At 41.4% G+C, this 26982-nt stretch overlaps 3 protein-coding genes across 3 annotated transcripts; all 3 read right to left on the bottom strand.

Annotated features, from left to right (window-relative positions):
- Positions 1-215: 215 nt before the first annotated feature.
- Positions 216-7060, bottom strand: LOC133400323 (zinc finger protein OZF-like). Its single transcript, XM_061672830.1, has 2 exons — positions 6531-7060; positions 216-4453 (listed from the first exon to the last, which is right to left on the bottom strand). Exons 1-2 carry the CDS (start codon positions 6709-6711, stop codon positions 3279-3281), a joined length of 1356 nt encoding a protein of 451 aa, XP_061528814.1. The 5' UTR covers positions 6712-7060; the 3' UTR covers positions 216-3278.
- A 1916-nt stretch (positions 7061-8976) lies between these two features.
- On the bottom strand, positions 8977-12686 carry LOC133399573 (gastrula zinc finger protein XlCGF8.2DB-like; the record flags this gene model as incomplete). Its single annotated transcript, XM_061671138.1, has 1 exon — positions 8977-12686. A coding segment is annotated over one exon (1092 nt), but the record flags the coding sequence as incomplete, so codon positions are not given.
- An 8128-nt stretch (positions 12687-20814) lies between these two features.
- Positions 20815-26116, bottom strand: LOC133400322 (zinc finger protein OZF-like). Its single transcript, XM_061672829.1, has 2 exons — positions 25898-26116; positions 20815-23296 (listed from the first exon to the last, which is right to left on the bottom strand). Exons 1-2 carry the CDS (start codon positions 25971-25973, stop codon positions 21948-21950), a joined length of 1425 nt encoding a protein of 474 aa, XP_061528813.1. The 5' UTR covers positions 25974-26116; the 3' UTR covers positions 20815-21947.
- Positions 26117-26982: the final 866 nt, after the last annotated feature.

Genomic DNA, 26982 nt, shown 5'->3' with positions numbered 1-26982 from the left:
TCTGTAAATAAGTGTCTTTGATGTGTGTTTGTATGTCTACTTCTTTGTTTACCTCAATGCTGCAAATTGTTAGATGCCTAACTGATTTTCATCGTTGAGAGTGACCCTAAATTAACTTAATTGCAAAAAATGAGCATAACATTTCACTTGTTGTAAAGGTCCGTAAAATAAAATGGTACAACATAATACAAGGAATTTGAATTGTGTTAGTGGTTTATTTCTGTGTTGTAGCGATGCTTCCCGTCATTACATTTCATACTGTTGGAAAGCTTATTTTCCATTCAGACCCCTAAGGCAGGAAGATACATTTGTGGGATGTGCGTTGCACCCACGTCAAAAAAAAATGAACTCACCAATCTGACCTGCTGCGAGGAAATGCTTCGACAGCGCTCACGGGAAATAGTTACACCACTTCAAAAATGGAAAAAAAGAATCACACCGCTCTCAAAATCCTAGAACCAACACTGAAAACATAAAAGAGATTATCTGGGGGAAATTAAGTACTTTGTTTTCAGTAAAAACATGATCTCCAGGATGATCAGCAGAAACTGAATCAGCGCCTGAGCTCAATTTTTAGCTTCATGGTAAAGGTTAAGTATGAACACTTATGTACATGTGATTTGTTGTTGTTTTTTTGGTTTGTTTTTCATAAATTTGGGGGGAAGGGTTAATTTGGTTAACAGTCATGATTGGGTGTGTAGAATCCCATATAATAACAGCCCAAAACGTAATAAATGTGCCCTTATTCAAATATAATAGGCCTATAACGTAATAACTGGCCAATAACATAATGAAGGTTGTGAACCTTTGACGTCCAAGACATTTGGAGAGATTTGAAAGGATCAACAGACAGAACTAGAGATCATGCTGACCGTCAAGTGAAATACAGTGCTGTGAAAATGTATTGCCCCGCCCCCCCTTCTCAAATTCTTATATTTGTGCATCGTTTCCCCACTTTAAGATCATCAAACAAATGTAAATATCAGACAAATATAACCCAAGTGAACTAAAAATGCTGTTTTTAAATAGTAATTTAAAAAAAAGCTATTCAAGTTTATCTAGTCCTGCGTGAAAAAGTAACGGCAACTGGCTGAGCCATCCTCACCAGCAACAACTGAAATCAAGCGTTTTCTCGAACCGACAATGAGTCTTTCACATTTCTGTGGAGATATTTTGGCCCACTCTTCCTTGCACAGTTGTTTGAATTCAGCAAAAATGAGGGGTTTTCGATCATGTGCCCTTTGCACAATGGTCATTTTGCATATTGCAATATTAGTCATTCGAACTGCTCTAAGTGCTAGAGGACTCTGCATCTTTTTGCAGAACTATCCCCAAAAATAATAATAATAATTGTACCGGCATTACCAGATAACTAGCAACCCTTTATTGCTCATTGACTGTTTTTCTCAATGTCTTTATGTCTCAAAAGTGTTCTGTCAATTGACTGTCTGTTGTCATACTAGAGCGGAGACAAATTTCGTTGTGTGTGTTTTTGGACATACTTGGCAAATAAAGACGATTCTGATGAACAGCCTTTTAAGGTCATACCACTGCATTTCAACCGGATTCAAGTCCGTACTTCGACTAAGCCACTCCAAAAATGTTATTTTGGTTTTTTTTTTTTTTAACCCATTCACAAGTTGACTTGCTGGTGTGTTTTGAATAATTATCCTCCTGCAGAACCCTAGTGCGATTCTGCTTGAGTTCACAAACTGATGGCTGAACATTCTCCTTCAGGATTTTCCGTTGAAGAGCAGAATTCAGGGTTCCATCAACGACAGCAAGTTGTCCAGGTCCTGAAGGAGCAAACCAGCCAGAGACCATCACATTACCACCACCATGTTTGACTGTTGGTATGATGTTCTTTGTCTGAAATGCTGTGCTACATTTACGCCAGATGTAACAAAACATACACCTTCCAAAAAGCTCAAACTTTAATCTCGTCAGTCCATATAATATTCTCACAAAAGTCTTAGGAATTATTCGGATGTTGTTGGTTTTATTTTTTTTTGCTTAACTAAGACAAGCCTTTATGTTCTTTTTGGTCAGCAGTGGTTTTTGCCTTGGAACTCTGCCATGGATCCCATTTTCGCCCAGTGTTTTCCTCATTGTTGTGTCATGAACACTGAACTTAACTGAGGCAAGTGAGGCCTGCAGTTGTTAAGAAGTTGTCCTGAGTTCCTTTGTGGCCTCCTGGATGAGTCATTGCTGTTCTCTTGGGGTAATCTTTGTAGGCCGGCCACTCCTGGGAAGGTTCACCAATGTTCCATAATTTATCCATGTGAGGATAATGGCTCGCCCTATGGTTCGCTGGAATCCTATAGCTTTAGAAATGGATTTTGTAACCCTTTCCAGACTTATAGATCTCAATTACTTTACTTCTTCACTGTTCTGGAATTTATTTGGAACGTTTTATTTTGTTGCTGCTTTTTTAGCGCTATCGTCAGACTTGATTTTGTCAGTACACATTCTGTTTAAGTAATTTAGTGATTGAACAGGTCTGGAGGTAATCAGGCTTGGGTGTGATCAGTGAAAATTAACTAAAAATTGAGATTAGCCACAATTCATTTATGATTTCACAAAGGGGTAATTACTTTTTCCACACAGGGCCACATAACTTTGAAAAACTTTTTTCCTTAATAAACGAAATCACCATTTAAAACTGTAACGAGGGCTGCAGCTATCGAATATTTTTAGACTCAAGTATTCTAACGACTATCCCATCAATTAATCAGATACAAATTGATTTTGCATTACTAAACAAAATTACATGTACATGTGAGGTGCAGGTATTATTTGTCCTCCAGTTCTGCTTCAGTAACTGTGAGTTTGAGGCTGTATGGCTTTAAGAGGCCGGTCCGGGCATGGTGAGTGACGTGGGTGTCGACGAATGAGAGTGTAGAGTTGATTGGCTGTTAACTGGCTAACGACTGAGTTGTGTGAGCAGCTCGGCGCAAAAATTTTCCTTTGAGCTTTTTCTGCAATCCAACGATTCAAGTTTTTAAATTAATCACTGTCCTGTCACATGAGGTGGGGAAAAAAGTCAAAGCCTAATTTTTTCTTACGTCACTATGAAGCCTTAATCCAAATCAGGATCCATTCGACCCCCCCGTCAAAAAATATAAATAAAAATCAGCCCAAAAAAAATTTTTTTAAACTTTAGAATTTTCTGGGAAAATGCATGTAGCACTTTTAGAGTTTTGAATGGGGGTAAGGTGAAAAAATGTTTTGATGAAAAATGTGTTCAATGGTTAAATCATAATTTCCCACAGAAGTGTTTATTGTCCGTTGTGTGTCCGCAAGTGTACATTCAAATAATACTTGGAAGAAAAGCTTTGGTTACACAGTGCACAAATGAAAGGTTTTTCTCCCGTGTGTTTTGCTGTGTGTGTAATCAAAGTGACCTTGTGAGTAAATTTATCGCCACAAATCGAACACGCAAAAGGTTTTTCTCCCGTGTGCGTTCTCATGTGTGACGTCATCTGCGACTTTTGAGTACACTTTTTACCACAAACTGGGCAAGTGAAGCGTTTCTCGCCCGTGTGCGTCCTCATGTGTAATTCCATGTTGGACTTTTTGACAAACCTTTTAGCGCAAACTGAGCAGCTAAAGGGTTTCTCGTTGGTGTGTGCTCTCCTGTGGCTGCTCAAATGTTCTTTTCGAGAGAATCTTTGGCCGCACTCCGAGCAACTGTAAGGCTTCTCTCCCGTGTGCGTCCGCATGTGCTCCGTCAACGTGAACTTGTACGAATACTTTTCGCCGCAAACGGAGCACGCAAAAGGTTTTTCCCCAGTGTGCGTTGCCGTATGCGCAATCAAAGAGACCCTGTGACGGAATTTCTCGCCGCACACCGAACACGCGTAAGGTTTTTCTCCCGTGTGCGTTCTCATGTGTATGTTCAAATTGTGCTGACAAGTAAAACTTTTACCGCAAAGCGAGCAACTGCAACGTTTTTCTCCCGTGTGTGTCCACATGTGTGTGATCACATAATCCTTCCGAATAAATCTTTTAGCGCAAACCGGGCAGCTAAAAGGTTTGACACCCGTGTGACGTCGCCTGCCCGGCGTCTCCTTTTCCAAGCGTTCCGACCGGTTGTCGTCCCCTTGGCAGTCTGCGTAGCTCCTCAAAGATTCTTCCATGTCTTCGTTATGTGATAGTGTCGCCAAGAGGTTGTCCGGTGGCGGTCCTGCACAACTTGGACTGTGACAGCTATGCTGTGACGTCTCGGGTGGTTCGTCTTCGCTGTCTTCGCTCTTCCCGACAACAACAACGGTCAGTGGCAATTTACTGACATCAGCCTCTTCCTCTTCCTCCTTGACAGGGACAATGGGGAGTGTATTCTCCTCTTTTTCTCTGACGTAGGTCGGCTGTGGGTGCTTCCGCTCAAAACTGGTGGTCCCCCCCTGCGGCTGAGGGCCAAGTTCTTGCGGACAACCGATCATCCGCTGGACGCCTGCAAGACACAAGCCGCACAAATGAATAGAGCAAGAGACAACTGCTTCCGTGGAAGCAGTTGTGTGAATAGTGTAAATGGCTTGAATGATGAATTTAGCCTTCCTCTCTAGCACTGTAGTTTGTATGAAGTGTCTGTTTAAAAGTTGTTGTTACGTGAGCTAAATTGCTTGGTAGAGAAACACAACACCATCCGTAATTTCCATTTCAGCAAGTAAGTTGATTAAAAAATAGATGTGGTAGAAATTCAGCAAAGATGGGTACTTAGCAATTTGTTACTGTGCAAATGCACGCATAGACCCCAAGCACCTGCCCCTTTGCCGTAGACGAAAAAAGTGCCCTTTTTGCTGAAGCCCGTTTAATTTTCTTCATTCATTAATATGAAAAAATACAAATAAAATGACCCTCTCTGACATCAATTCCACCAAGTGTTTTGAAATTTAAGGGGCATTTGTTTGAGTCTTTGGGAGAAATGTACATATGGTCCCACCTTCATTTATTTTGGGATGGTCAGATTTCCATTTAATCCATTCAACGTGAGTTTAAATGTGATTGCTTAATTCTGAACACCCCCATTTATAAGCAGGTGCGTGTAAGCCGTTTGAACAGGGGTGTGTAAAATTTTTACATCCACTACAGCTTCCCTTCACCTCCTTTGTTAGTAGTTAGTGACTGTGCTGATTGTGTTAACCGAAATAAATAACGGTACATGTTAAATATATCTACGACTGTTTTTTTTCTTAATTGTATGAATGATTTTGGAGATAGGTGCCCTTTTTGGAGTTTGAGCACCTGCCCCCAAAATGTCTGTGCACATGCCTGTTTATTCAAGTCACTTTTTTTGGTAAATCATATGACATAATCGTACAACATATGATTTGATTAGCACACAAAAAATATTGCACTGCAAAAACTCGAAATCTTACCAAGAATGTCTTATTTCTAGTCAATACTAATTAAAATAAGCCAAATAAAACAATTTTTTTAGACAATTTTCACTTGTTTCAAGGTATTTTTACTTGAAATCTGTAGAAAAAAATACAAGTTACAAACTTACTAGAAGAACTTTTTCCTACTGATTTCAAGTAAAAATTTGCTTGAAACAAGTGAAAATTGTCTAATATAATTTACTATTTTAGGTGAGGAGTCTTACTTTAAGTGTAATCAGATTAGTTAGGAGATTCAGGACGAGAAATAAAACATTCTTGGTAAGATTTAGAGTTTTTGCCGCATGTGTACATGTGGCAAAGACTCTCTTGTAACCCTTCTGCTCACAACCCAAAGGCACACGGAAGTCAATATGCAGCGGTAAGCGTCGGGTGGGGTGGGTTATGTTTGGTGATGCGTCTGCACACCCACCAACCCAAACATCCATCCATCCACCTTCTTCCGCTTATCCGAGGTCAGGTCGCAGGGGCAGCAGCTGAAGCAGGGAAGCCCAGACTTCCCTCACCCCAGCCACTTTTGGGGGGGGGTCCCTAGAGGCTCCCAGACCAGCCCGGGGGACTAAGACTAAGTCCACGGTGCCTCCTCCCGGTTGGACGTGCTCAGAACACCTCACCAAGGAGGCGTCCGTGGGGCATCTTAACCCGATGCCCGAGCCACCTGTCTCCTCTCTATGCAGAGGAGCAGCGGCTCGACTCTGAGCCCCTCCCGGATGACCGAGCTTCTCACCCCATTTCTACGGGAGAGCCCGGACACCCAATGGAGGAAACTAATTTCGGCTGCTTGTATCGCGACCCACAGCTCGTGACCATTGGTGGGGTAGGAACGTAGATCGGCCGCTAAATTGAGAGCTTCGCCTTTCGGCTCCACTCCTTCTTTACCACGACAACCCGATACAGAGTCCGCATGACTGCAGACGCTGCACCGATCCGCCTGTCGATCTCCCGCTCCACTCAATGCCACAGCCATGTCATGACGACACCTGGGAATTGTTTGACCCAAGTGTCACAAAGTTTTAAGTATGGTGGATAGATTGCGACGCATGCGCAGCACAAGACCAACAATGCCCGTGACCATCCAAGCACTCGGTTGCCTCATGAAATACGAATAAAAGAGCTGGAAGTCGAACACACCTGGCATGTGCCACACCATCGGGTTAGCCCGGGCAGCAGCTTCCAGTTGTCGTCGTTGTTTTTCGTTCTCTTCTCTTGCTCGACAAAGTTCCTCCTCGTATGACGCTATCGTTCTTTCAAACAGGCCGCAGATGTCGTCGGCGGCCTCATTTAGTCGCTCCCTGACCACATTTTTCAACATGTTTGCGGATTTGTCGTCGTCCTCTTCGAGCTTTTGTTCTTGTCGTCTTGGAGCCCACAGTTATAGGAAGGTAGATACGATACGCCCATTTTGAGCTCCATGCCGACGGCGAAGCTAAGCTAGGGAGGTCAAAGTCGTCAGCGCATTCTATGTGTACGGCAACAAAACCCAAATACTAGAAGAATAACGCCACAATGTGCTGCATATACGTGTAACGTCGTACGATTATAACAAGAGAACTGTAAGTCCATTCCATGTGTATATAGCATAAACAATAGCATACGCTTTGGCGTTGGCAAAAGCCTTGTGAAAATCGGTTGGAAAATGAGAAAGTTACGACTAAATTTGTGTTCAGTGTTCATGCATTGGCTTCTATGGGAACGTCGACCTCCCCAACATGGCCGCCACGCAAGCACGTCGGTTAGGGGGGCTGCTACGAGTCGATGGCGTATCTAGTGTACATGTCTGTATTGGAGCCACGCTAACTTCCGCCTTTTTTCTTCTTCGATGGTGGTTGCTTTACCATATTAGAACATCGAAGACAAAGGCGAAAGTTACCTTCGTTTTGATGCCGTCGCGTGCCCTGCAAGAAATGAAGAATTTGAAAGGACCGCGGTCATCAATCATTCCCTACTCACTAATGACTACAGGCACATCTTAATAAATTAGAATATGTTGGAAAAGTCATTTGATTTCAGTACTCATACGTTATATGGATTAATGATTAAACACTTGGGGAAAATACTTTTCAGAGGGCAAATTCCGTCCTAATTTCTGCATTAAAAATAATTTTCATTGTTTCTGGATTGTTTGTTGATTAATATTCTAGTATATATATATCTAGTATATATTTTGAATTTGGGCGACACGGTGGCCAACTGGTTTCCTCCCACATCGCAAAAACATGCATGAATTGGAGACTCTAAATTGCCCGTAGGCATGACTGTGAGTGCGAATGGTTGTTTGTTCCTATGTGACCTGCGATTGGCTGGCAACCAGTTCAGGGTGTACCCCACCTCCTGCCCGATGACAGCTGGGATAGGCTCCAGCACCCCGCGACCCTAGTGAGGAGAAGCGGCTCAGAAAATGGATGGATATATTGTGACTTTGGGTTTTCGTTCGCTATAAACTATACAAATCAAAATTATACATATATATTTAAAAAAAATAATAATCGAAGTCAAACTTGGTCCAGCAGAACACAAAATGTCCTTATATTTTGACGATGTGTTGACTAACATGACTGACCTGGCCAATTCAGTCCCTCCGTGATATTAACATTAGAGAGAGCGAGACATCCATTGAAAATTTGTCCAAATGGGTTTAAATACTTGGGAATAAATCATATCATCATGGGGTCGAGGAGAGATGAACAGCTGCTTCCTTTCCGACATAGGAAAGAACAGCACTGTTTCAAATTAATTCCGATTCCACTTTTCCTTACTGATGTCGTCGCGCGATGGTGAGTGTTGATGATGTAGTCTCTGGCGTGAAACTACCATTTTCCAAATATGGACCAAAAAAAAAAAAAAACCATTTCCACCCATTTGTGTTTGTATTTATTTTAATCAGATTGTCACAGACAGTGAGAATCACTTAAGAGGCTAAACTTATGTTGATGTGGAAATTCACTGCACCCAGTAGTCTTTCTTAAATGTGAAGCTGGCCTTGATTTTTTTATTTTCATATGGTGTTAATTATTGGCTCCAAAAATAACTGATAAGTTTTGTTGTATCATTTTCTAAAGCACATTGTTTGACTCCTATTTTGTAAGTTACAGCCTACAGTATCTACCAATAAACTGACATCACAGATTTGTTGTTAATCCATTGCCTACTTTCAACAGTGTAGTTTCATGTAATTTTATTTGCTAACAAGCAATCAATTATTTTGTTTCTATTCAGATATTTATGCAAATATTTAATATATACATATATGTTTACAAATGTTGACTTTATACATGATTATTATAGTGATGTAGTAAAAGTTTATTCAAACTGGAGTTTATGGCATTCATAATTCTAAAGTATTCCCCCAAACTAATGATCTAGTTGGGTGGTAGGCCGGCACAAAATGAATCCCAACAATTCCGCAAGTATTGACACCTAAACTTGTCATGCCGGCAGGGATCTTCTCCAAAGCCTCCGAGAAGAAGAGGCTCACAATGTAGCGGGCCGCCAGCGCAACTTGCAAGGGACACGAACAGGCAAAGGTAAGAACGAAGGTAAACAAGTAATGCTATTACAAAAAAAAACGCGGTACAAATATGTCACCAAACAAGTACCGAAGTTCGAACTGGTCGCTAAACAGATGCATAGACAGTAACTCGCGCAATGTTCGTATTGGATGGAGCGGTTCTGCTCTTTCGTTGACGTGAATGTTGTTTCATTCACAAAGATGAATATTCCTTCCTTCATTCATTCATTCATTCATCTTCCATTCCGCTTATCCTCACTAGGGTCGCGGACGCGCTGAAGCCTATCCCAGCCATCTCCGAACGAGAGGCGGGGCACACCCTGAACTGGTCGCCAGCCAATCGCAGGGTACATATAAACAAACAACCATTCGCACTCACATTCACACCCCAGTCCTCAGAAATGTGAGGCAGATGTGCTAACTCGTCATCCACCGTGCCTGCATTGTTTTTATGTTATGCAATACATCCACGTCACTGTAATACATGCACGTCACTTCCAGCAAGTTGTCAACTATAGTTTAGCTAAAAATGAGGTTTTAATTATGAGTATTGAGCACTCCCGAACATACCCTAAAATCGAGACGCCGGGGTGGAGTTACTCTATCCACCACAAGGGTTACCGGAAGTGACGTTGCAATTGCCAAACACAGCGCGCTGCACTCTACGCAGTGGCGAGCAACGTGTTGGAATATGAGGAGGACGAGGATTTCGACGTACAGGAGCACCCAACTGAAATTGGGATCGTCAAACCCTACATGTTTGAGCCGATCAGGAGGTCTGAAGCTGACAGTGACGACGACGAGCAGCCAAGTAGCAGCTGTACAACAGAAAAAGAGAGTGGCCACTGGGTCGATGTGATGGCACTGCCTGCAGAAGAGACGACACAATACCGCGCAGAGCGGATTGGAAATACACACTGCTATGTTTGTGAATCCCATGAATGCATAATTTACTTGCTCCAGCATCCTCACTTGTCGATAGAAACATAGAGTCATGAACAGACGCAGTATGAGCAGTCGGCCGTTCGTGTGGGATTCATAATGCGTTGGTCCATCCAACCATCCATCCATCCATCTCTGTACCGCTTATATTTATTTGTTGTGATATGATAGAGTATTTTATTGTACGTGCATTATGTACATTTGGTCAGTATTCTTCGGGTTTCTTGGCGAGAATACTCTTGAAAAAGAGACAGTGGTCTCAGTGGGTTTTAATTTTTATTTCTTCTTGACCATGGCGGCTGCAAGATTTAGTTCTCTTGCTGGCGGTTGAGGTCCCGATGGCCGTAGGAAACATAGTTGGGACTGCAGCTGGTTTCAGCCACTGGTTAACTACACCTGTGTATCCAATGCTTTCTGTCATTCTCAAAACACGCCGGTTCGACGTGATCAGCATAGAGTTTGGAATGCTTGCTAGGCACCCATAGCCGACCACATTTCTTCCCCTGTCGATTGACTTTCCCTGTCCACTGGTCACGTACTCCTTTTTCACTTGGAAAGCCAAAGAAACTCTTGCCACTGCCTGAACCATTTGTACGAGCAAATGCCACACAATAAGCCATCGTGAAAATCAATAAATCATTCATTCATCTTCCGTTCCGCTTTGTCTCACACGACAACAAATATACAAGGACGGGAACAACAGCATGGAACAATAGCACACAATGCTGATGAACAGGCTATTTGGCTCGTGTTATGTCACAGCGCCGGATCGAGCCGAAGACCAGAAGGCGCTGGATGAAAAATGCGCATTCTGAATCATATTTATCGATTTAACTGCCGTATATCTGCTTTTTAATCACTTCGAAATGGCAGATGTGGTTTGTAAAGGGGTTCTAGAGTTATCAAGAACATTTTTAACCTCTTTGTCCTCTGACCGTTATAACTTTCCCAAACAAATACTGTATGAGCGTTCATCCAAAGAATTCCATACCGGATCGGCCGTGGCCCAAGTTAACAACGCCTGTCACAATCGCCGTTAACCTGCAGAGCGGCAGTGGAAATTCAGCTACTGTGGGTCAAGGACGACGGAGAGGTGGAAAGCGGGTTCTTAGGCAGAAAGAGAAGAGAAGAGCACACAGCCTAGAATTGAATGTGGGGACTTTGAATGCTGGGACTATGACAGGAAAATCTCGGGAGTTGGTTGACATGATGATTAGGAAAAAGGTTGATATATTGTGTGTCCAGGAGTGCAGGTGGAAAGGCAGTAAGGCTAGAAGTTTAGGGGCAGGGTTCAAATTATTTTACCATGGTGAAGATTAAAAACAACTTGCGTAATTTGTCATCTGATGTTTAGGATGTGGGTAAGCACCAAAAGCAACTTGTGAATTTTTCTAGCGATTTCATGAGCGTATACAGGTAAAAATGAGTATCACTGTTACTGTGATGAAAATTATTAGAATATTCATTTTAAGTATTGAATCTGTTTCAATAATAACCTGATCCTAAAATGTAGCTGAGACATGTGAGTTTTCTGAATAACAATCACTAACGTTTATACTGAAGAGATTTTGATGAGTCATTTTGATATTTAGTGATTTATACCAATTCAGTTCCAGTACCAATAATGTCACTGAGTACAGACAAACTATCAGGTAGTCTTCCGTCCAGACAGCTTTCAAAACGAAACACTTTTCAAAACAATATGCGGTCTGCTTCGGATGTCGGGCTGTTATGGGAGCTGACTTTCAAACATTTGTCACACTGTTGTGTGTCCGCATGTGTGCAGTTAAAGTAGACCTACAAGCATAGCTTCCACTACAAACTGAACAAATAAAAGGTCTTGCACCCGTGTGAGTTCTCATGTGTTTTACCATAGTTGCCTTCAGAGTGAATGTTCTGCCACAAAAAGAGCAAATAAAAGGTTTTTCTCCTGTGTGTGTTCTCATGTGCGATTCCACATTGTCTTTTCGAGAGAATGTTTTACTGCAAACTGAGCAACGAAAGGGTTTCTCTCCAGTGTGTGTTTTCATGTGTGATTCCAGATGTGCCCTTTGAGAGAATGTTTTAGCGCACAATGAGCAACCAAAAGGTTTTTCTCCTGTGTGTGTTCTCATGTGTGAAACCATACTCGACTTTAGAGGGAATCTTTTACCGCAAAATGAACAAGTAAATGGTTTTTCTCCTGTGTGTGTCCTCATGTGTGCCACAAAAGTTGCCCTTTGAGAGAATGTTTTGCCACACAATGAGCAACTGAAAGGTTTTTCTCCTGTGTGTGTTCTCATGTGTGTTTCCATACTTTCTTTTCTAGAGAATGCTGTGCTGCAAAATGAGCAGCGAAATGGTTTTTCTCCAGTGTGTGTTCTCATGTGTATTACCAGGTTTGACTTTAGAGTGAAGCTTTTAACACAAACTGAGCAGCTGAAATGTTCTTGACGTCTCCCGAATGTTTGTGGCGTTTTCTTGTTTTGTAGAGTTGTATCCGTTTGTAGAGTTGTTTCCTTTTGGGAGGATTTTGACAATATCTCATCACCTTCACAGCTTGTGTCGCTTCTCAAAGGTTCTTGTATGTCTTCCCTGTGTGGGGGTGGTCCTTCGCGGTGGTCTTCACTGGGACTCTTGTTATGAAGCTGAGACCACTCGAGTGCTTCGTCTTCATCTTCACTCTTCACAACGATGACATTTAGTGACAACTTGCTGACTGGGTCCTCTTCCTCTTTAATGTGGGGGGACTGTGGATCCTCTTCCTCCTCTTTAATGTGATGGAGCTGTGGATCATCTTGCGCCACACTGGAGCCTCCAGCCCTGCAGCTGAGGGGGAAGTTCTCCTTGACGACCAATCAGCTGCTGGACGTCTGTAGGACACAAGTCAGTCAGTTTCGTTAATACAATGTAACTACTGGCATACAATCAGAAATGCCTTTCTAATGGGGAGGCATAGCTCATTTGTAAGGACTTGGGCTTTGGAGCTTTGGGCTTTGGGCTTTAGACTGGTCTTAAGATCACTGCTTTGGCTCCCCCTCTTTTTCAGGATTGATTTGAAGGTTATTTTACTAGTTTTGATTCGTCTCATCAATCTTTGGCCATATTATCTGATATGCTTTTATCATATTGTAGTGTATTACGGATAAACTATTTCTCCCCTAACTGCTATGTTCTGGAACGTCAGAGAACCCTCTTTGTTGTTCTGTACAGGTCACCCTTCTAGCGTAGGTCACCATCCTGCCACAAACTTTACGATAACCATACATACTGTAGCTAGGAGAGGAGAGTTAGACAGAAATATGCCAGCTTTAACTCTTATAAGATACATTGATTGATGAGGAGGAGATTCTCTTTTGGGTAAGATTGCTCCCATATTTGGAAAATGGCAAACAGAAACACTCGGCTCCACCCCTAATTTGTCCTGAGGTCCTTTGGCGCTGGCCTTTTAATTGTTCCAAAGACTAGACCAAAAACCTATGGATAGGGGAAGAAAAGAACAAAAATAAAAAAAAATGGTGCGTCCACATTGAACCGTCGCCCAGCTTTCCTACTTTTGGCTATTCCTACCGGGGCATGCGGGAACCGCCCTAGCTACCTACAAGCTACAGATACCGCAGTTAAATACGATGCCGAGCCGCGGAGGCAAACATTTGCTTCGCATCCGGTAGGCAATGCAGTATATTGTAAGTCACTAATCATCGCCTCCATGGCAGTGAATAAGCTGCACTTCTGACAAGTATTGTTATCAGGAAGGGAGAAGAAACTTTGATGAACATCCAAGGCATCCATTAAAAGGACACCCAGCCAGGTACAGTATGTCCTGAAGCTAACACAAACAATCTCCAGTTGAGTTAAGAGAGTCATCACGACTTAAAGTTAAAAAATCCCAGCTATCATCGGGCAGGAGGCGGGGTACACCCTGAACTGGTTGCCAGCCAATCGCAGGGGACATACAAACAAACAACCATTCGCACTCACAGTCACACCTACGGGCAATTTATAGTTGTCAATTAACCTACCATCCATGTTTTTGGGATGTAGGAGGAAACCGGAGTGCCCGGAAAAAACCCACGCAGGCACGGGGAGAATATGCAAACTCGACACAGACGGGGACGGGGATGGAACGCCGGTCCTCAGAACTGTGCGGCAGACGCTCTAACCAGTTGTCCACCGTGCCGCCAATTATTTTCTCCACAAAATAAATTGTTGTGGTCTATTTAAATCATTAATTTGATATTTGAAAATATAGAAGAATTGTTTTTTTTTTTTTTTTTTAACAGCGCCATAAAGCAACAATGTACCGGGGATAAGTGGTCTTTTACGTTTGAAAATAGGCTGAGACAGATGGCATTTTATTCAATTGGGTCCAGTCAATATTCTTCTTGAATAACGTCTACATCAAAAAAATTTAACTCTCCCATTGTTTCCGCATCGGATCGTTCCGTCTTTAATGATATCATTTTTAATCAAATCGCAACCTGTGTGTCTAGATATGTATCGAATTGGCCTCATGCCAGAGATTACCAACCCCACTAATCAGAGGTGTGGACTCAAGTCAGACTCGAGTCACGACTGCATGAATTTGATTACTTTAAACTTGACTTGACAAAATGTCACGAGACTTGGACTTGAACAGCGATGACTTCACTTGAAAAGTCTTTCCATTTTTACATTACAGCTTTACATTTAATGTATCTAGATACGAACACCCTGCAGTTCTCTCTCAATAGCTCAACATGCCAAGGTGTAGTATATTATTGGAATTTCAGTAGGATGTAACCATAATGTTGATGTTCTCAACGGATATCACTCAGGTGGAAGTGCCCCACCATACTAAAGCCTTATTAAAGCATATTTCTTGTAAGTGTTAAAACATTTTTTTATTTGTTTTTTAAACAGTGCAACATAAATCAACAATAAGTGTGTCAGTTTCATCAGGTACACATTCCATGAAGTACTGGTAACAGACACAGACACGACAATGACAATTAATGTAACAATAAGGACATTAATTACGGCAACAATAAAAAAAATCCATATTGCATTGTGGAAATCGTTTTTGTTAGCATTAGCTGCTAGCTTTGCGAGCGATCACGGCAGGCTGGCCGTGCGCTGTCTGGGCTTCCTGTTTATGACTGTCTGGTTTAGTCAGTCTAGTGTTTTCTACAATCAATCTTGTATTTATTTTTTTTGATTCACTTTATTTAGCGATTTTTTAATTCACTTTATTTAGCGATCCGCACACAACTAGCATGTATTCGACATGAAGCAACGTTCTTCGTGATGTCCTTTCCTTCTACGCCTGTTATTTATGAAATATTATCATATAGTGCCCTCTGGCGTTCCAACTGAGATACCACAGTTGGATAAAATTGTGGCTTTATTACAAGATGACAAACGTGTTCCTTTTTTTGTTTAATTAATGAATGCCTTGTTTTTGATACAAGAAATACCAAGTTATATTTATATTTGTTTTTTACTTATTTTTATTTGTGTTTGAAATTGCCTCACTAGAAATGTTTGTAGACAAGAAAATGCAGTTTCCTGATTATCTAAAAGAGGAAGCAATCAGTCATTCATCATTAAGTGAAATGTCTCATTTTCTCTTGTGTATTCATAATTGCTCTTTAACCAAACAAAAATATATTTTAGCCGATTATTATTCGATAGAATTGTCAGTAGGACACTCGATTACTAACTGCAGCACTACTGGATGCAAATTCTCATTTGCGCCAGGTCTGTTTAATGTCACTTCAGAAATAAAGGGAGAAAAAGTAAGTCATAGCATGTTATATAGTTTTTCATCGAATAACGTACTATCGATCGGTTTTGAAGGGGACTTGGGACTTGACTCGGGACTTGCGGGCAAAGACATGAGACTTGTGACTTGCAAAGCAATGACTTGGTTCCACCTCTGCTACTAATTGCTAAGCTATTGTGACATGAAGTTGCAAAACACTGAAATAAGTGTGTGATACCGTGTACTTGTCACATAGCTCTGGATGGAACTGTGTTTTATAGCAGACAGTAACCAACTTTAAAGGGCAAAATAGCCGGCAAATTAATGTTTCTAAAGAGAAAATATTGTAATAAACACTATAATGTTAGTCAGCCACAAAGGATGGGAACAAGGAAACCATAAATGAAGTACGATACCACACATCACTTGAGAAAAGGGGCTTTTAAGTTTAAAAGTACATTAATATAATAAATATTTATAAGACTACCTTTATTAGTCCCACAATGGAGAAACATGGCCGCATCTATTCACTTCTTTATTTGTCTATTTAATTCAATTTTAGCCTATTTTATTGTATTTCCTGTTGTCTTTCAGTTTTGATCCTGTCCTACTGTCTTTTATTCTTTGGAAGTTTAACGCCCGTGTCTCCTCATGGGAGCCGCCACACTGGGAGATGTGTTCCGTCTACCCGCGGGGATGTCATCCTGCAGTATCCCTGGACCCCGGGGACAGGGGAGCTCTGCACAATTTGGAGTGTTTCCCCGGTCTACCCGGGTCGTGTTGGTCTCCTCGTGGCGGCATCCTCTGTACCTGCGGGCTGTGGCACTTCTCGAAGTGGGTCGCTCCCACAGGTTGTCTTTCCTCACCTGGATCCTCAGTGCCTTGCCATGTCACTTAATATGTGCTTCGTGCACATGCGTGTGCTCTCATGTGTATGTGTTTATATGTGGGGACGGAAGGAGTGGTTTTTTTTGTATATTTATTACTATTTTCATCATGTTTGTATCTCTGTAAAACACTTGGTGTTGCATTTGTAACGTATGAAAAGTGAAACAAATCAAATTTGTTTTCACCAAATCTACTGTAAGCGTTATCTTCATGCGTGCGACACACTGCCCCCTCGAGGTCAAGGTGTGCACAACAGAAGCAGCATAATGCCGACTGCAAATTATGCTTTGCAAAAGTGTCAACATGAAGCATCTGGAAAAGTTCAGATCGAAAAGTGCGATCAAGTGCTCACGGAAGGCATTGATTCGTTTTTTAATTTTATTCATAGGCGCCTTTCACGGGACTCAAGGTTAACAGAAGCACTTTGACTAAGGATATTAATCAATTTACGGAGAGCCCCGTTAATTAAATTTAATAAAAATGTGTTCAAAACAGAAGACTAGCGGGTATGCGGACGTACAGACCTTGGCTGTACACAATGCGATTGTTTCCGAGAGCTTGCAGTTGTTTTCGTTGTCGCTCGTTCTCCTCACTTGCTCGTCCCTCCTCGAACGACGCCATCGTTCTTCCAAACAGCCAAAATACGCATCTAGCTGCTCCCGTAGAAACCATTAAAAAAACATTTGGATGTTTTTATTCTCTCAATTTTAGCCCTTACCCGTCTCTTACTTCCGCCTTTTCTTCCTCGATGGGACTTTTACGGCAACTGAGCGTCCACAGCATCGCACGGCTGCCATCTGGCGGCGGTATTGGTGACGTTTTTTTTTTTTTTTCTTTCTTTGTTTTCTGTGCCTCTTAATCACTCACCAAGTACACACTCACACCACTCACTGTAAATATTTTTTTCACTCGTCACACACACACTGGGCACACACATATTTTTCCTGGGGGGCTGGTGTGGGGTCGGGCGAGGGCAGGTGCCGGACCCCCCACCATCCAGTGCGGCCGCCGCCCCCAGAGAGCATAGGGGCCCCAGGCCACCAACAGAGCCCAACGCAGAAGCCAGCTGCCACCTGAAAAAGTTCACAGCCCACCAAAAACGAGCCCATGTTAAGTGCCCGTTGCGAGCAATGACAGGCGAGGGCATCATGAGAGAGGAGAGGAAGGCGGGGACCCAGGGGATAGTGGGGAGGGAGACAACCCGGGGGGGAGGCCTGAGGAGTCAAGCCACCCACCAACACCCACCCAATTACTATGGTTACCAGGTCCCAGACTGGCAACCATTATCCCTGTACCGTGATCGTGTGCAGTGGGGTGCCGTGTTTTAAAATTGGGGAGACTGGTCACGGGACAATGATGACCCGCAACTGTCAACCCCACCAAGGCTAACAAATCCCCCCAAAATGTGAGAATGTATGTGGTGCATTAAAAAACCACGGGGGAAAGGGATGGCGGGCCAGAAAGCAGGCCGGATTGCCGGAACACCTGACTGAGTGTGCACCCCAGCCCGACACTTCTCCACGCCCACTGACGGGTGTATGATGCATTAAAAGTGGAGGACCGGGAGGGCAGAGAAGGGGGGGCGACCAGATTGGAGACGAGCACAGATGTGCCGCCTCATCAAGCCTTGTGCTATCCCCCCAGGGGACCTTGAAACAGATGTGAATGTGTCCAATGTGCAAAATATGTACAGTGTGAGTAATAAAAATGTGCAGAGTGTGTGAAGTAAGAGGATAGACTCCTACGGGCCTGGCAGCCCAAAACTGAGGAGAGTTTCTGTGTAACTGGTGACAAGAAGCGCTGTACAGGCGTACAATGCCAAAGAGCATGAAAATAAGTGTCTGGAGCGTTTCAGTACAATGAGAGCATATGTTTGATTTTGAATAGCCCATTTTATGCATACTATATTGCGTAATGATCTGATAGTGATCTATGGAATATTTTGAACTTGATGAGCTGTAAATTTATATAAATTACAATTTATTTAAATGTATTTCTGTAGATTTGTGTCCAGTAATCATTGCTCTTTGACACTGAGGGGTCTTTTTCCCATTTTGCGATTGGTAAGTATATTGAATTAGTACTGGAGATTAATTTGTATACTTGTGAAATGAGTTTTTTGTTTTGTGGGAGTAGTTCCACTATATAAATACGGGTAGTTCTAAAGTAATCACGTGTGTTGAGAATCTTTTTAGGATTGCTGTTCTTACTTTATTGTATTGGAGTTACCACCTCTAATTTGCAATTCGCGGAATAAGCTTTCACATGACATGAATGCGGCGGCACAGTGGACGACTGGTGAGCAGATCTGCCTCAAGGTTCTGAGGACCCGGGTTCAAATCCAGCCCCGCCTGTGTGGAGTTTGCATGTTCTCGCCGTGCCTGCGTGGGTTTTCTCCGGGCACTCCGGTTTCCTCCCACATCCCAAAAACATGCATGGTAGGTTGATTGAAGACTCTAAATTGCTCGAAGGTGAGAATGTGTGTGCAAATGGTTGTTTGTTTGTATGTGCCCTGCGATTGGCTGGCGACCAGTTCAGGGTGTACCCCGCCTCTCGCCCGAAGACTGCTGGGATAGGCTCCAGCACGCCCGCGACACTAGTGAGGATAAGCGGAACGGAAGATGAATGAATGAATGACATGAATGCATTATTTTTGACTAAGTGATGTCGGCGGTCAATTCCACTTTGTTCCCATGTGCTGCAGTAACGGGGTATTTTGTTCATCTCAAAATCGGGATTGCTCCAGATTGGGGAGGAATGTTATGGTGCTGACTGAGATTGCGTGGTTTCTAGACTTTTCCACCAAGCTGATAAAGTGGCAGCAATAATCGGATTCTTACAAACAATTGTGACGTTTGAGACTTGCACTTACAAATGGGAGGTCTGAAAGTTTGGTGCTATTGCAGTCTATCTGTTCTAGTTCCAGCCAAGATTGCTGTTCAACATTTGGATGTAACCATTCAATAAGATACTATATTTGGCTAGCTAAGTAATAGTGTTTGAAGTTGGGTGCGTCAAGTCCCCCTTCTGTTTTACCTTTCTGAAGGGTAGATAGGCTAATTCTATTTTTCTTATTTTTAGAGTAAAAATTTAAAATGGCAGAGTCCAGCATTTGGATCCATTTTAACATGGGTTTGAATGGGATGATTGAAAATAAAGGCTGTTCCAACATTTTAAATCATCACAATTTTATTTCCAGTAGAGGCACGTGATTTAGATTATTTAACTCTATGTTTTGCTGAGATAATGTTTGGATAATATGCAATCAAAAGTTGTCATTTAGCATTATAAAGTTGGTTCCTAAGTAAGTGCGTGGGATTTATTGCATATTCTTCTGTAAATTGTTTGATTTACATCTCCAATTTTTGGTATTTTTTTAAATTGAGCGGTCTATGGTTGGATTAAGTGCTATTAAAGTCACCAGCTATAATAATTGTTGAATTAGCTGACAAATTGGTCAGATTTGAAAAAAGTGTGTGAATAAAAGCTGGATCATCAATATTAGGCACGTATACATTAACTAATGTGTATGATTTGTTAAATATAGTTCAATGAACAATTATGTATCGGCATTCTGGGTCAATTATTGTGCTAGTTAGTGTAAAAAGTAGTCTATTATGAATTAGTATGGAGACTCCTCTGCTGTTAGAGCTCGGTGAAAAAATCTGACTGAAATTTAAATCGGAAAGGTCATTTTCTTCTGAGTTAGAAAAATGGCTTTCTTGTATGAAAAAGAGATCCGTCTTTAATTTTGTGATATCATCCATAATCTTAATTGCCTGTGAACGAATGCCATTTACATTCCATGAAACAAATGTTTTGCTTCACATACTAATGATAAATGTAGAATTGTTATAAGTGAATGTGGGCCAATCCGTGTGAGTGTATTGTCTGGACGTGTATGGAAAAGATAGATAGCTCTCAGAAATATTATATATCTAATGGGAACTTTCTTACTGTGTAGCTGGTAATATGAAGTTGTGTTTAGAGGTATTATGTATTGAGGTATTGAATATGAGTTCCGCATAGCCAAACACGTAAACGGAAGACAAGGGAATATATCACGTGAGTTATACAAACAAACACAAGTAGCATGCAAATACATATCTGTACGGAGGGGGGAGGGAGGGGGGAGTGAGCATTTGGTAAGTGAGGGGGAGGGGGTGTGCCTTAAACAAGAGAAAAGGAAGTACCATAAAGAAAGATAAGTAAAAAGAAAACAAGGGCAATGACCCATGTCAGTGAGTGGAGGGTGCAATAGGACGAGCGTGATTCCCTTTTTGTTTTCCCTTCATAAATTGTTACCTAGTTTTCTACACTATATACCAAATATTACTGCAAATTTAGATGGAATACTCATTTATTAGAAGAGCCAAGGCGTGACTTTGGAATCGCGAAATAGTTGATCGTATGCGTATAGTTTGTGCACAACCAGTGAGGCACGTTTTCCTTGTTGCCAGTAGTTCTTCATTAGAGGGTACAGGACTTTGTGTTGTTCGTTGATTTTGCGTGGAAACTGCTCATTCATCCCAAACTGCGGACCCTTCAGCTCCCGTCCTTTCGACTTTAGGAAGACTTTCTGCTGGGAATGTTCGAATTTTGCAATGACTGGACGGGGATGATTCCCTGCTCGAGGTCCACCTCGTCTGTGTACTCGGTGGAAGGTAATGTTGGCGAGTGTCTCCTTTGGGATTATCAGCGCTGTTGACATGAAGTTTTTGATTTGAGCCTCTGGATTATTAGGCGTACTTTCGGAAATGTCAGAATAGATGATAATCCCCTGGTGTAAGAGATTGAGAAGTGATATCTTCTTGTAATGGAGGAGAAGACTTGAATATGGGCGTTGGGTAAACTGGGTAGTAGATCTTCAGTGCGAGTGGACGAGTTAGCCTTTTAGCTTGCATGACGAAGCGATCGAAGGTTCCGTCAATGAAATCTTCGAGTGGCTCCACGATGGTATCTTCGCAAAAAACGTGATCCCTTCTCAAGTTTTTTTTCCCCCCCAAACGGGGTTTTGAGTTTTTCTTTGCCCGATTGGGAAGTTTAGGTTAGGGGAGGTCGTCAATCATTGCCAACTGTGGGCCTGTGAAGTCTTTTGACACTCTTTTGTGATTAAGGGCTATACAAATAAACTTGACTTGACTCCTCCTTGTATGTGGTTTGCAACCACATTAGCCCCTGCACTTCGGACTCTAGGTTACCCCAAGTTGACCAGGAAGTGTAGTGACATAAATGAAATGGTTTTGTTTTTTTTACCTTAATTTGTTGTTTTTTTTAATACCCCTTTAAGTGATCTGCACTAAATGTACAGTAATTACAGCTCTTTAGAAGAACAATAAAACAATGTGTGGTCTTTTTCAGACGATGCTGTATTGCAAGGGATTACTGTAAAACATTTATTCTCTTTTGTCATGCATGTGCCCATCCCTATGTGTGCAGCCAAACATTTTGGATGAGCATACAGTAGCTTGCACCACAAACTGAGCAACTAAAGGAGATTTTCTCCTGTGTGTGTTCGCCGGTGTAACACCATGTTGTACTTTTGAGAGAAGGTTTTACCACAAGTGGAGCATCTAAAGGGTTTTTCTCCTGTGTGTGTTCTCATGTGTTTGGTCATACTTGATTTATGAGCGCACCCTTTTCCACAAACTAAGCAATGAAAGGGTTTTTCTCCTGAGTGTGTTCTCATGTGTACAACCATATCTGACTTATTAGTAAACTCTTTACCACAAACTGAGCAACTAAAGGGCTTTTCTCCCGTGTGTATTCTCATGTGTCTAACCATATTTGTCCTTTGAATGAATGTTTTACCACAAGTAGAGCACCTAAAGGGTTTTTCTCCTGTATGCGTTCTCATGTGTTTAGTCATATCAGACTTATGACTGAACCCTTTCCCACAAACTGAGCAACTAAATAGTTTTTCTCCAGTGTGTGTTCTCATATGAAATGTCATTCTTTCTTTTAGATGGAATGTTTTACTGCAAACTGAGCAACTAAAGGGCTGTTCTGTGTGTATTCTCATGTGTAACTCCACATGTTTCTTTCTGGAGAATGTTTTACCACAAGTCGAGCAAATAAAGGGTTTTTCTCCAGTATGGGTTCTCCTGTGTGACGCCATGCTTGACTTTTGAGAGAAGGTTTTACTACAAGTTGAGCAACTAAAGGGTTTTTCTCCTGTGTGTGTTCTCATGTGTCTAATCATATCTGACCTTTTTGTAAACTCTTTACCACAAGTTGAGCAGCTAAAGTGTTCTTTCTCTGTGTGTGTTCTTGTGTGTAATTCCAAACTTTCTTTTGGACAGAATGTTTCACCGCAAACTGAGCAACTAAAAGGTTTTTCTCTTATATGTGTTCTCATGTGTTTAATCAAATGACTAGCAAAACTATCACCACAAACTGAGCAAGTACGTTTTGTACGCGTTTGTGAAGTTTCCTTGTTGCCGAGAATTGTCTCCATTTCAGATCTTTTACACTGTTTGTCAACACTTTCACAGTCTGCGTCGCTCCTCAAAGGTTCTTCCATGTCGTCACTGTCTGACAGTGGCGCTAAGCGGTTGTCTGGGGGTGGTTCTCCACCGTGGTCTCCACTGGGACTGTGATGATGACACTGTGACCACTTGGGTGCTTCGTCTTCACTCTTCACAGAGACGACAGTCAGTAGCAACTGGCTGACATCAAACGCCTCCTCTTCCTCCTTAACATGGGGGGACTGCGGATCCTTGTCTTTGTCTTTGACATGGGGGTTCTCTGGATCCCCCTCTTCTTCTTTCACATGTGGATCCTCCCGCTCCACACTGGAAGTAAGTTCTTCCTGCTGACCAATCAGTTGCTGGACGCCTAAAGGACACAAACAACACAATCAGTTTTGATCATGCGGGTCAAATACTGTATTATATGGTATTATACGTGGAAGTCAAAATGGTATTTTCCAAACTAAAAGGAAATTGTTGTGGCCAGCCTAAACACAGACATGTTTTTTGGTTGTTTGTTTGCTACTAGTCCCACTTTGCCACAAAAAAACTGGTAAGTGAAATACATCCAAGACTTTGAAATTTCGTTATGGACTAGAGCAAGTACGTGTTACAAATCTCAGACAACATTACCCAAATTTATAGTTCACAAATGCCCCTCAAATACGTCAAAGGTGAATAAGATAATTTTTCAAATCCTTATAATAATCTATGTATTCAATATTTTTCAGTGATTCTGCCAACACATTTTTGGCCTCAGTCGGACCTGCCGTGATGGCTCAAATTTTATGTTACTTCCAACGTTATTTTTTATAATTTTTATCATTCACAAATGCCTCTTAACTTTGCTATATTTATTCCTCACTATGTATTCTTGCGATTTATGGAGTGTTAGTTCATTTTAACTCTTAATTTGTTTTGTTTTTCTATTCATTTCTAGAGTGCCAAATTTTAAAATTTAATGTGGAATTAATAAAAAATAATTAACATGATTATAAGCCTATACGCTGTCTGTTTCTGTGTTTAGTAAGCTTTCCAATGATACTAACCTTTTGAAAATAGGATAAAGAAATGTATGAGTGTTTTAAACTCGGATTCAACAAGAAGGTCACACCTAATAGTTTGAGTCTCACTGTCTTAGTATTAAAAAGTTGGCCAGAAATTGCTGCATTTTCACGTGTTTTACAGATTCATAACTTTTCTAATATTTATCACAGGAAAATGAAACTTCTACAATTGGAGTCGTCTTTAAAGAGCAACCAAACTCATATCCGTTTGTTTTTAAATTTTAAAACATTAAATATGCCTGAAGATAAGTGCTGAAAACGTGCAAAGTTTGAGAACAAATTTGTACTGAACTGTTGGGATATAGCTTATGCATTTTTTCTCCTTCTCATTTGGACAGATTTTTTTTTGGGGGGGGGGGGGGGCTAAAAACCAGCCACGGGGCACATACTTTCTAGTATGTGCCTGTGAATATTCTCATTCATCCAGATCGATCGCAACTGAGCTGTTCTGTTTGTCAGAGAAGAAAACAGAATAGTCCAGTTGCAATCGATTCAATCTCCTGAGAATTTCTAGCATGAGGACCACCCCCACTATATAAACACCAAGCGCCCTTATTCCATGCAGTGGCCATTCGTTGGAATTGCCACTTCCTCATTCATTTTGAGATTAACCCATTACTTCCAGTATAGCGTGCAAAATTGTCATCAAACTGTGCCCACAACTTGACAAACTACATCCTCTATGAAGTGTAATGTGTTATTTGGGCCTAAGTGTCATGCTATCAGGCACCACGCGCATTGCGTTGCACGGCGAACCGGATAGGATCCGCCACTCGAGCGGCCTCTTGAGAGCTTGCCAGTGGTAAAAGAAGCAGCCGTCACAACGGTGTTTGGGTTCGCCACATGGGTCGCGGGCGCAGAGGGGGCGGGGGGAATCATTTGGGTGGGGTCGGCGGCCACTTCACTCCCCGCTTAGGAGGAAGCCATGAGAGATGGTATGTCTTTGATTGACAGCTCTCAACGCTTGACCATTTTGAAGCCTGATTCATATACATTGCAATTTTTTTTATCCATTCATTCATTGTCTGTTTTGTTAACAAGGCTCTTTTCTCTGATGTGTCAAATTTACAAGACATTTTTTGGGTATGTTTTTTTCCTCTTTAAAAAAAAAAAATCATAATGCTGGTCTCGTGAAGATCAATTAATCTTTGAAATTTTACAAACATACCTATATAAAAAGGAAAAAAACACGCCACAGAACCGGACCCCTGTCATGTGACGGCAAGCCACCGTTTTAATTGGCTGATTGGGAAAATCAAGATGGCTGCCATCTGTTTTGTTGTGTTTTTGTTTTTTTTCAGCTTTATTAATCAAATTCTGGCATTTACAATTCCAACTACATTCCAGTATCCAGATTCCAAAAAATGAGGACACAGAAAAACATGCACATAGAGCAAGAAAACTAAATCAAACAAAAAACAAATACAAGTCAGACGTCTAATCAGAAAACAAAATACTAATATTTAAACAATCAAGGCTTTCAATGTTTTTTAAGGTATGTACTTAATTCAAATCAACTAAAAACAGCGACATTTTATAAAGCATCTATGGATAACTTGTTCGGCAATAATAATCAGTGTTACATATCATTTTACCATTGTTTATTTTGTTTTATGATTCCATCCAAGTTGAATGTCTTCTCATTCCAACTTGGGTGATATGTTGTTCTTTTCAGATCAGCCTGTTTGCTTTGCTCGCTCGTTCGTTACTCGAACTTGTAGCAAAAGTTATCCTAAAATAGTATTTACACAAACAGGCGTTCCAATGTACTTTCTTGGTATTGGTTGGCTAGCTCCTAACGTTATCTCTTCGTTTTGGTCCCACTGTTTTTGACAATGAACTTGAAGTATGGCACGTCTCAATTAGAGAAATAAAATGTTGTCAATATTAGGCGAACAGACCTTGGTTGTGTCGCACCGTCGGAGCATATTGCAGTTGTCGACGCTGGCGACAAACTTGCTCCTTGCTCGACGCCATCGTTCTTTCAAGCAGCAATTAGTTGGTTTCTTTGCCCACTCTTTTAGCTGAAAATAATAATAATAAAATTAAATGAAATTAAATTAAACAATTCCCACCCCCGTCCTCGCGCTTTGTCGCTACTTGCTAACGTCTGCCTTGCGGCTTCTTCTTTTTTTTTTTACATCGGTGAGCGTCATCAATCCAGCGTCTAAGGTGCATTACCGCCACCTACTGTTGGAGTGTTGGTCACAGGCTGTAACACGCGGGCGTGCTGGAGCCTATTCCACTCTCTCATCCCAGCTGACTCTGGGCGAGAGGTGGGGTACACCCTGATTCTTTCATTAAATCATTCCCGTATCACTTAAAAACAGGGCGTTAAAAGCTTTTTCTTTTTCTAAAACTTAATACTGCACCCCTACATTTCCTGAATTCATCTGTTTTTCTGTTCTTATTTCTTCTTATTTGACCTCTGACAATGATAAATGAGTGTTGTAGCAAAAAAATAAAAAATAAAAAAAACTTTGCTTGAAAGCAAAAAAAAAATAAAAGTCAGAAAAAGCCTACTTAAACATCTGAACTTTTAGTTTAATCAGATGCACGTTAAATGGTGAAAGGTGTGTGCTCACTCCCATTTAACATGAGTTTTAATGTGATTGGTTAATTCTGAACAGAGTCACATCTCCAGTTATATGGATGTGCGCACTTGTGAAACCTCAATATCTTGCTTGTTTAAGTTTATGTTCCCTCCCCAAAAGGGTTTAAAAAATAATAATAATTTGTACAGATTATAGGTCAGATTTCTTCATTGATAATCACCTGTAGATATTTCAAATTATTACTAGAACTAAGATTTGTATCATCAGCAAACATAACCAGCTTCATCAGTCCAAATACTTGACAAATATCGTTAATCGTTAATAGAGAGAATAAGCAGTTTGGGTCCCAATATCGACCCCTGTGGGACACCACAAGTAACGTCAAAGCAAGTTGAGCAATGATTACTATAGGAATTCAAGCGAGACCCGAG

Source organism: Phycodurus eques, chromosome 3, assembly GCF_024500275.1.
Source record: "Phycodurus eques isolate BA_2022a chromosome 3, UOR_Pequ_1.1, whole genome shotgun sequence".
Classification (NCBI taxonomy): Eukaryota; Metazoa; Chordata; class Actinopteri; order Syngnathiformes; family Syngnathidae; genus Phycodurus; species Phycodurus eques.
The sequence above is the reverse complement of the archived record's forward strand: the minus strand, read 5'-3'. Positions and strand labels throughout refer to the sequence as shown.

Bases quoted from the DNA above. Each gene is read 5' to 3' on its own strand.
- LOC133400323 (XM_061672830.1), bottom strand. From the start codon at position 6,711: ATGTTGAAAAATGTGGTCAGGGAGCGACTAAATGAGGCCGCCGACGAC. The intron at 4,454-6,530 runs GTGTGTTCGACT...TGTGTCTTGCAG, and splicing joins GATGGTGTGGCACATGCCAG to GCGTCCAGCGGATGATCGGT.
- LOC133400322 (XM_061672829.1), bottom strand. From the start codon at position 25,973: ATGGCGTCGAGCAAGGAGCAAGTTTGTCGCCAGCGTCGACAACTGCAA. The intron at 23,297-25,897 runs GTCTGTTCGCCT...TGTGTCCTTTAG, and splicing joins GACGGTGCGACACAACCAAG to GCGTCCAGCAACTGATTGGT.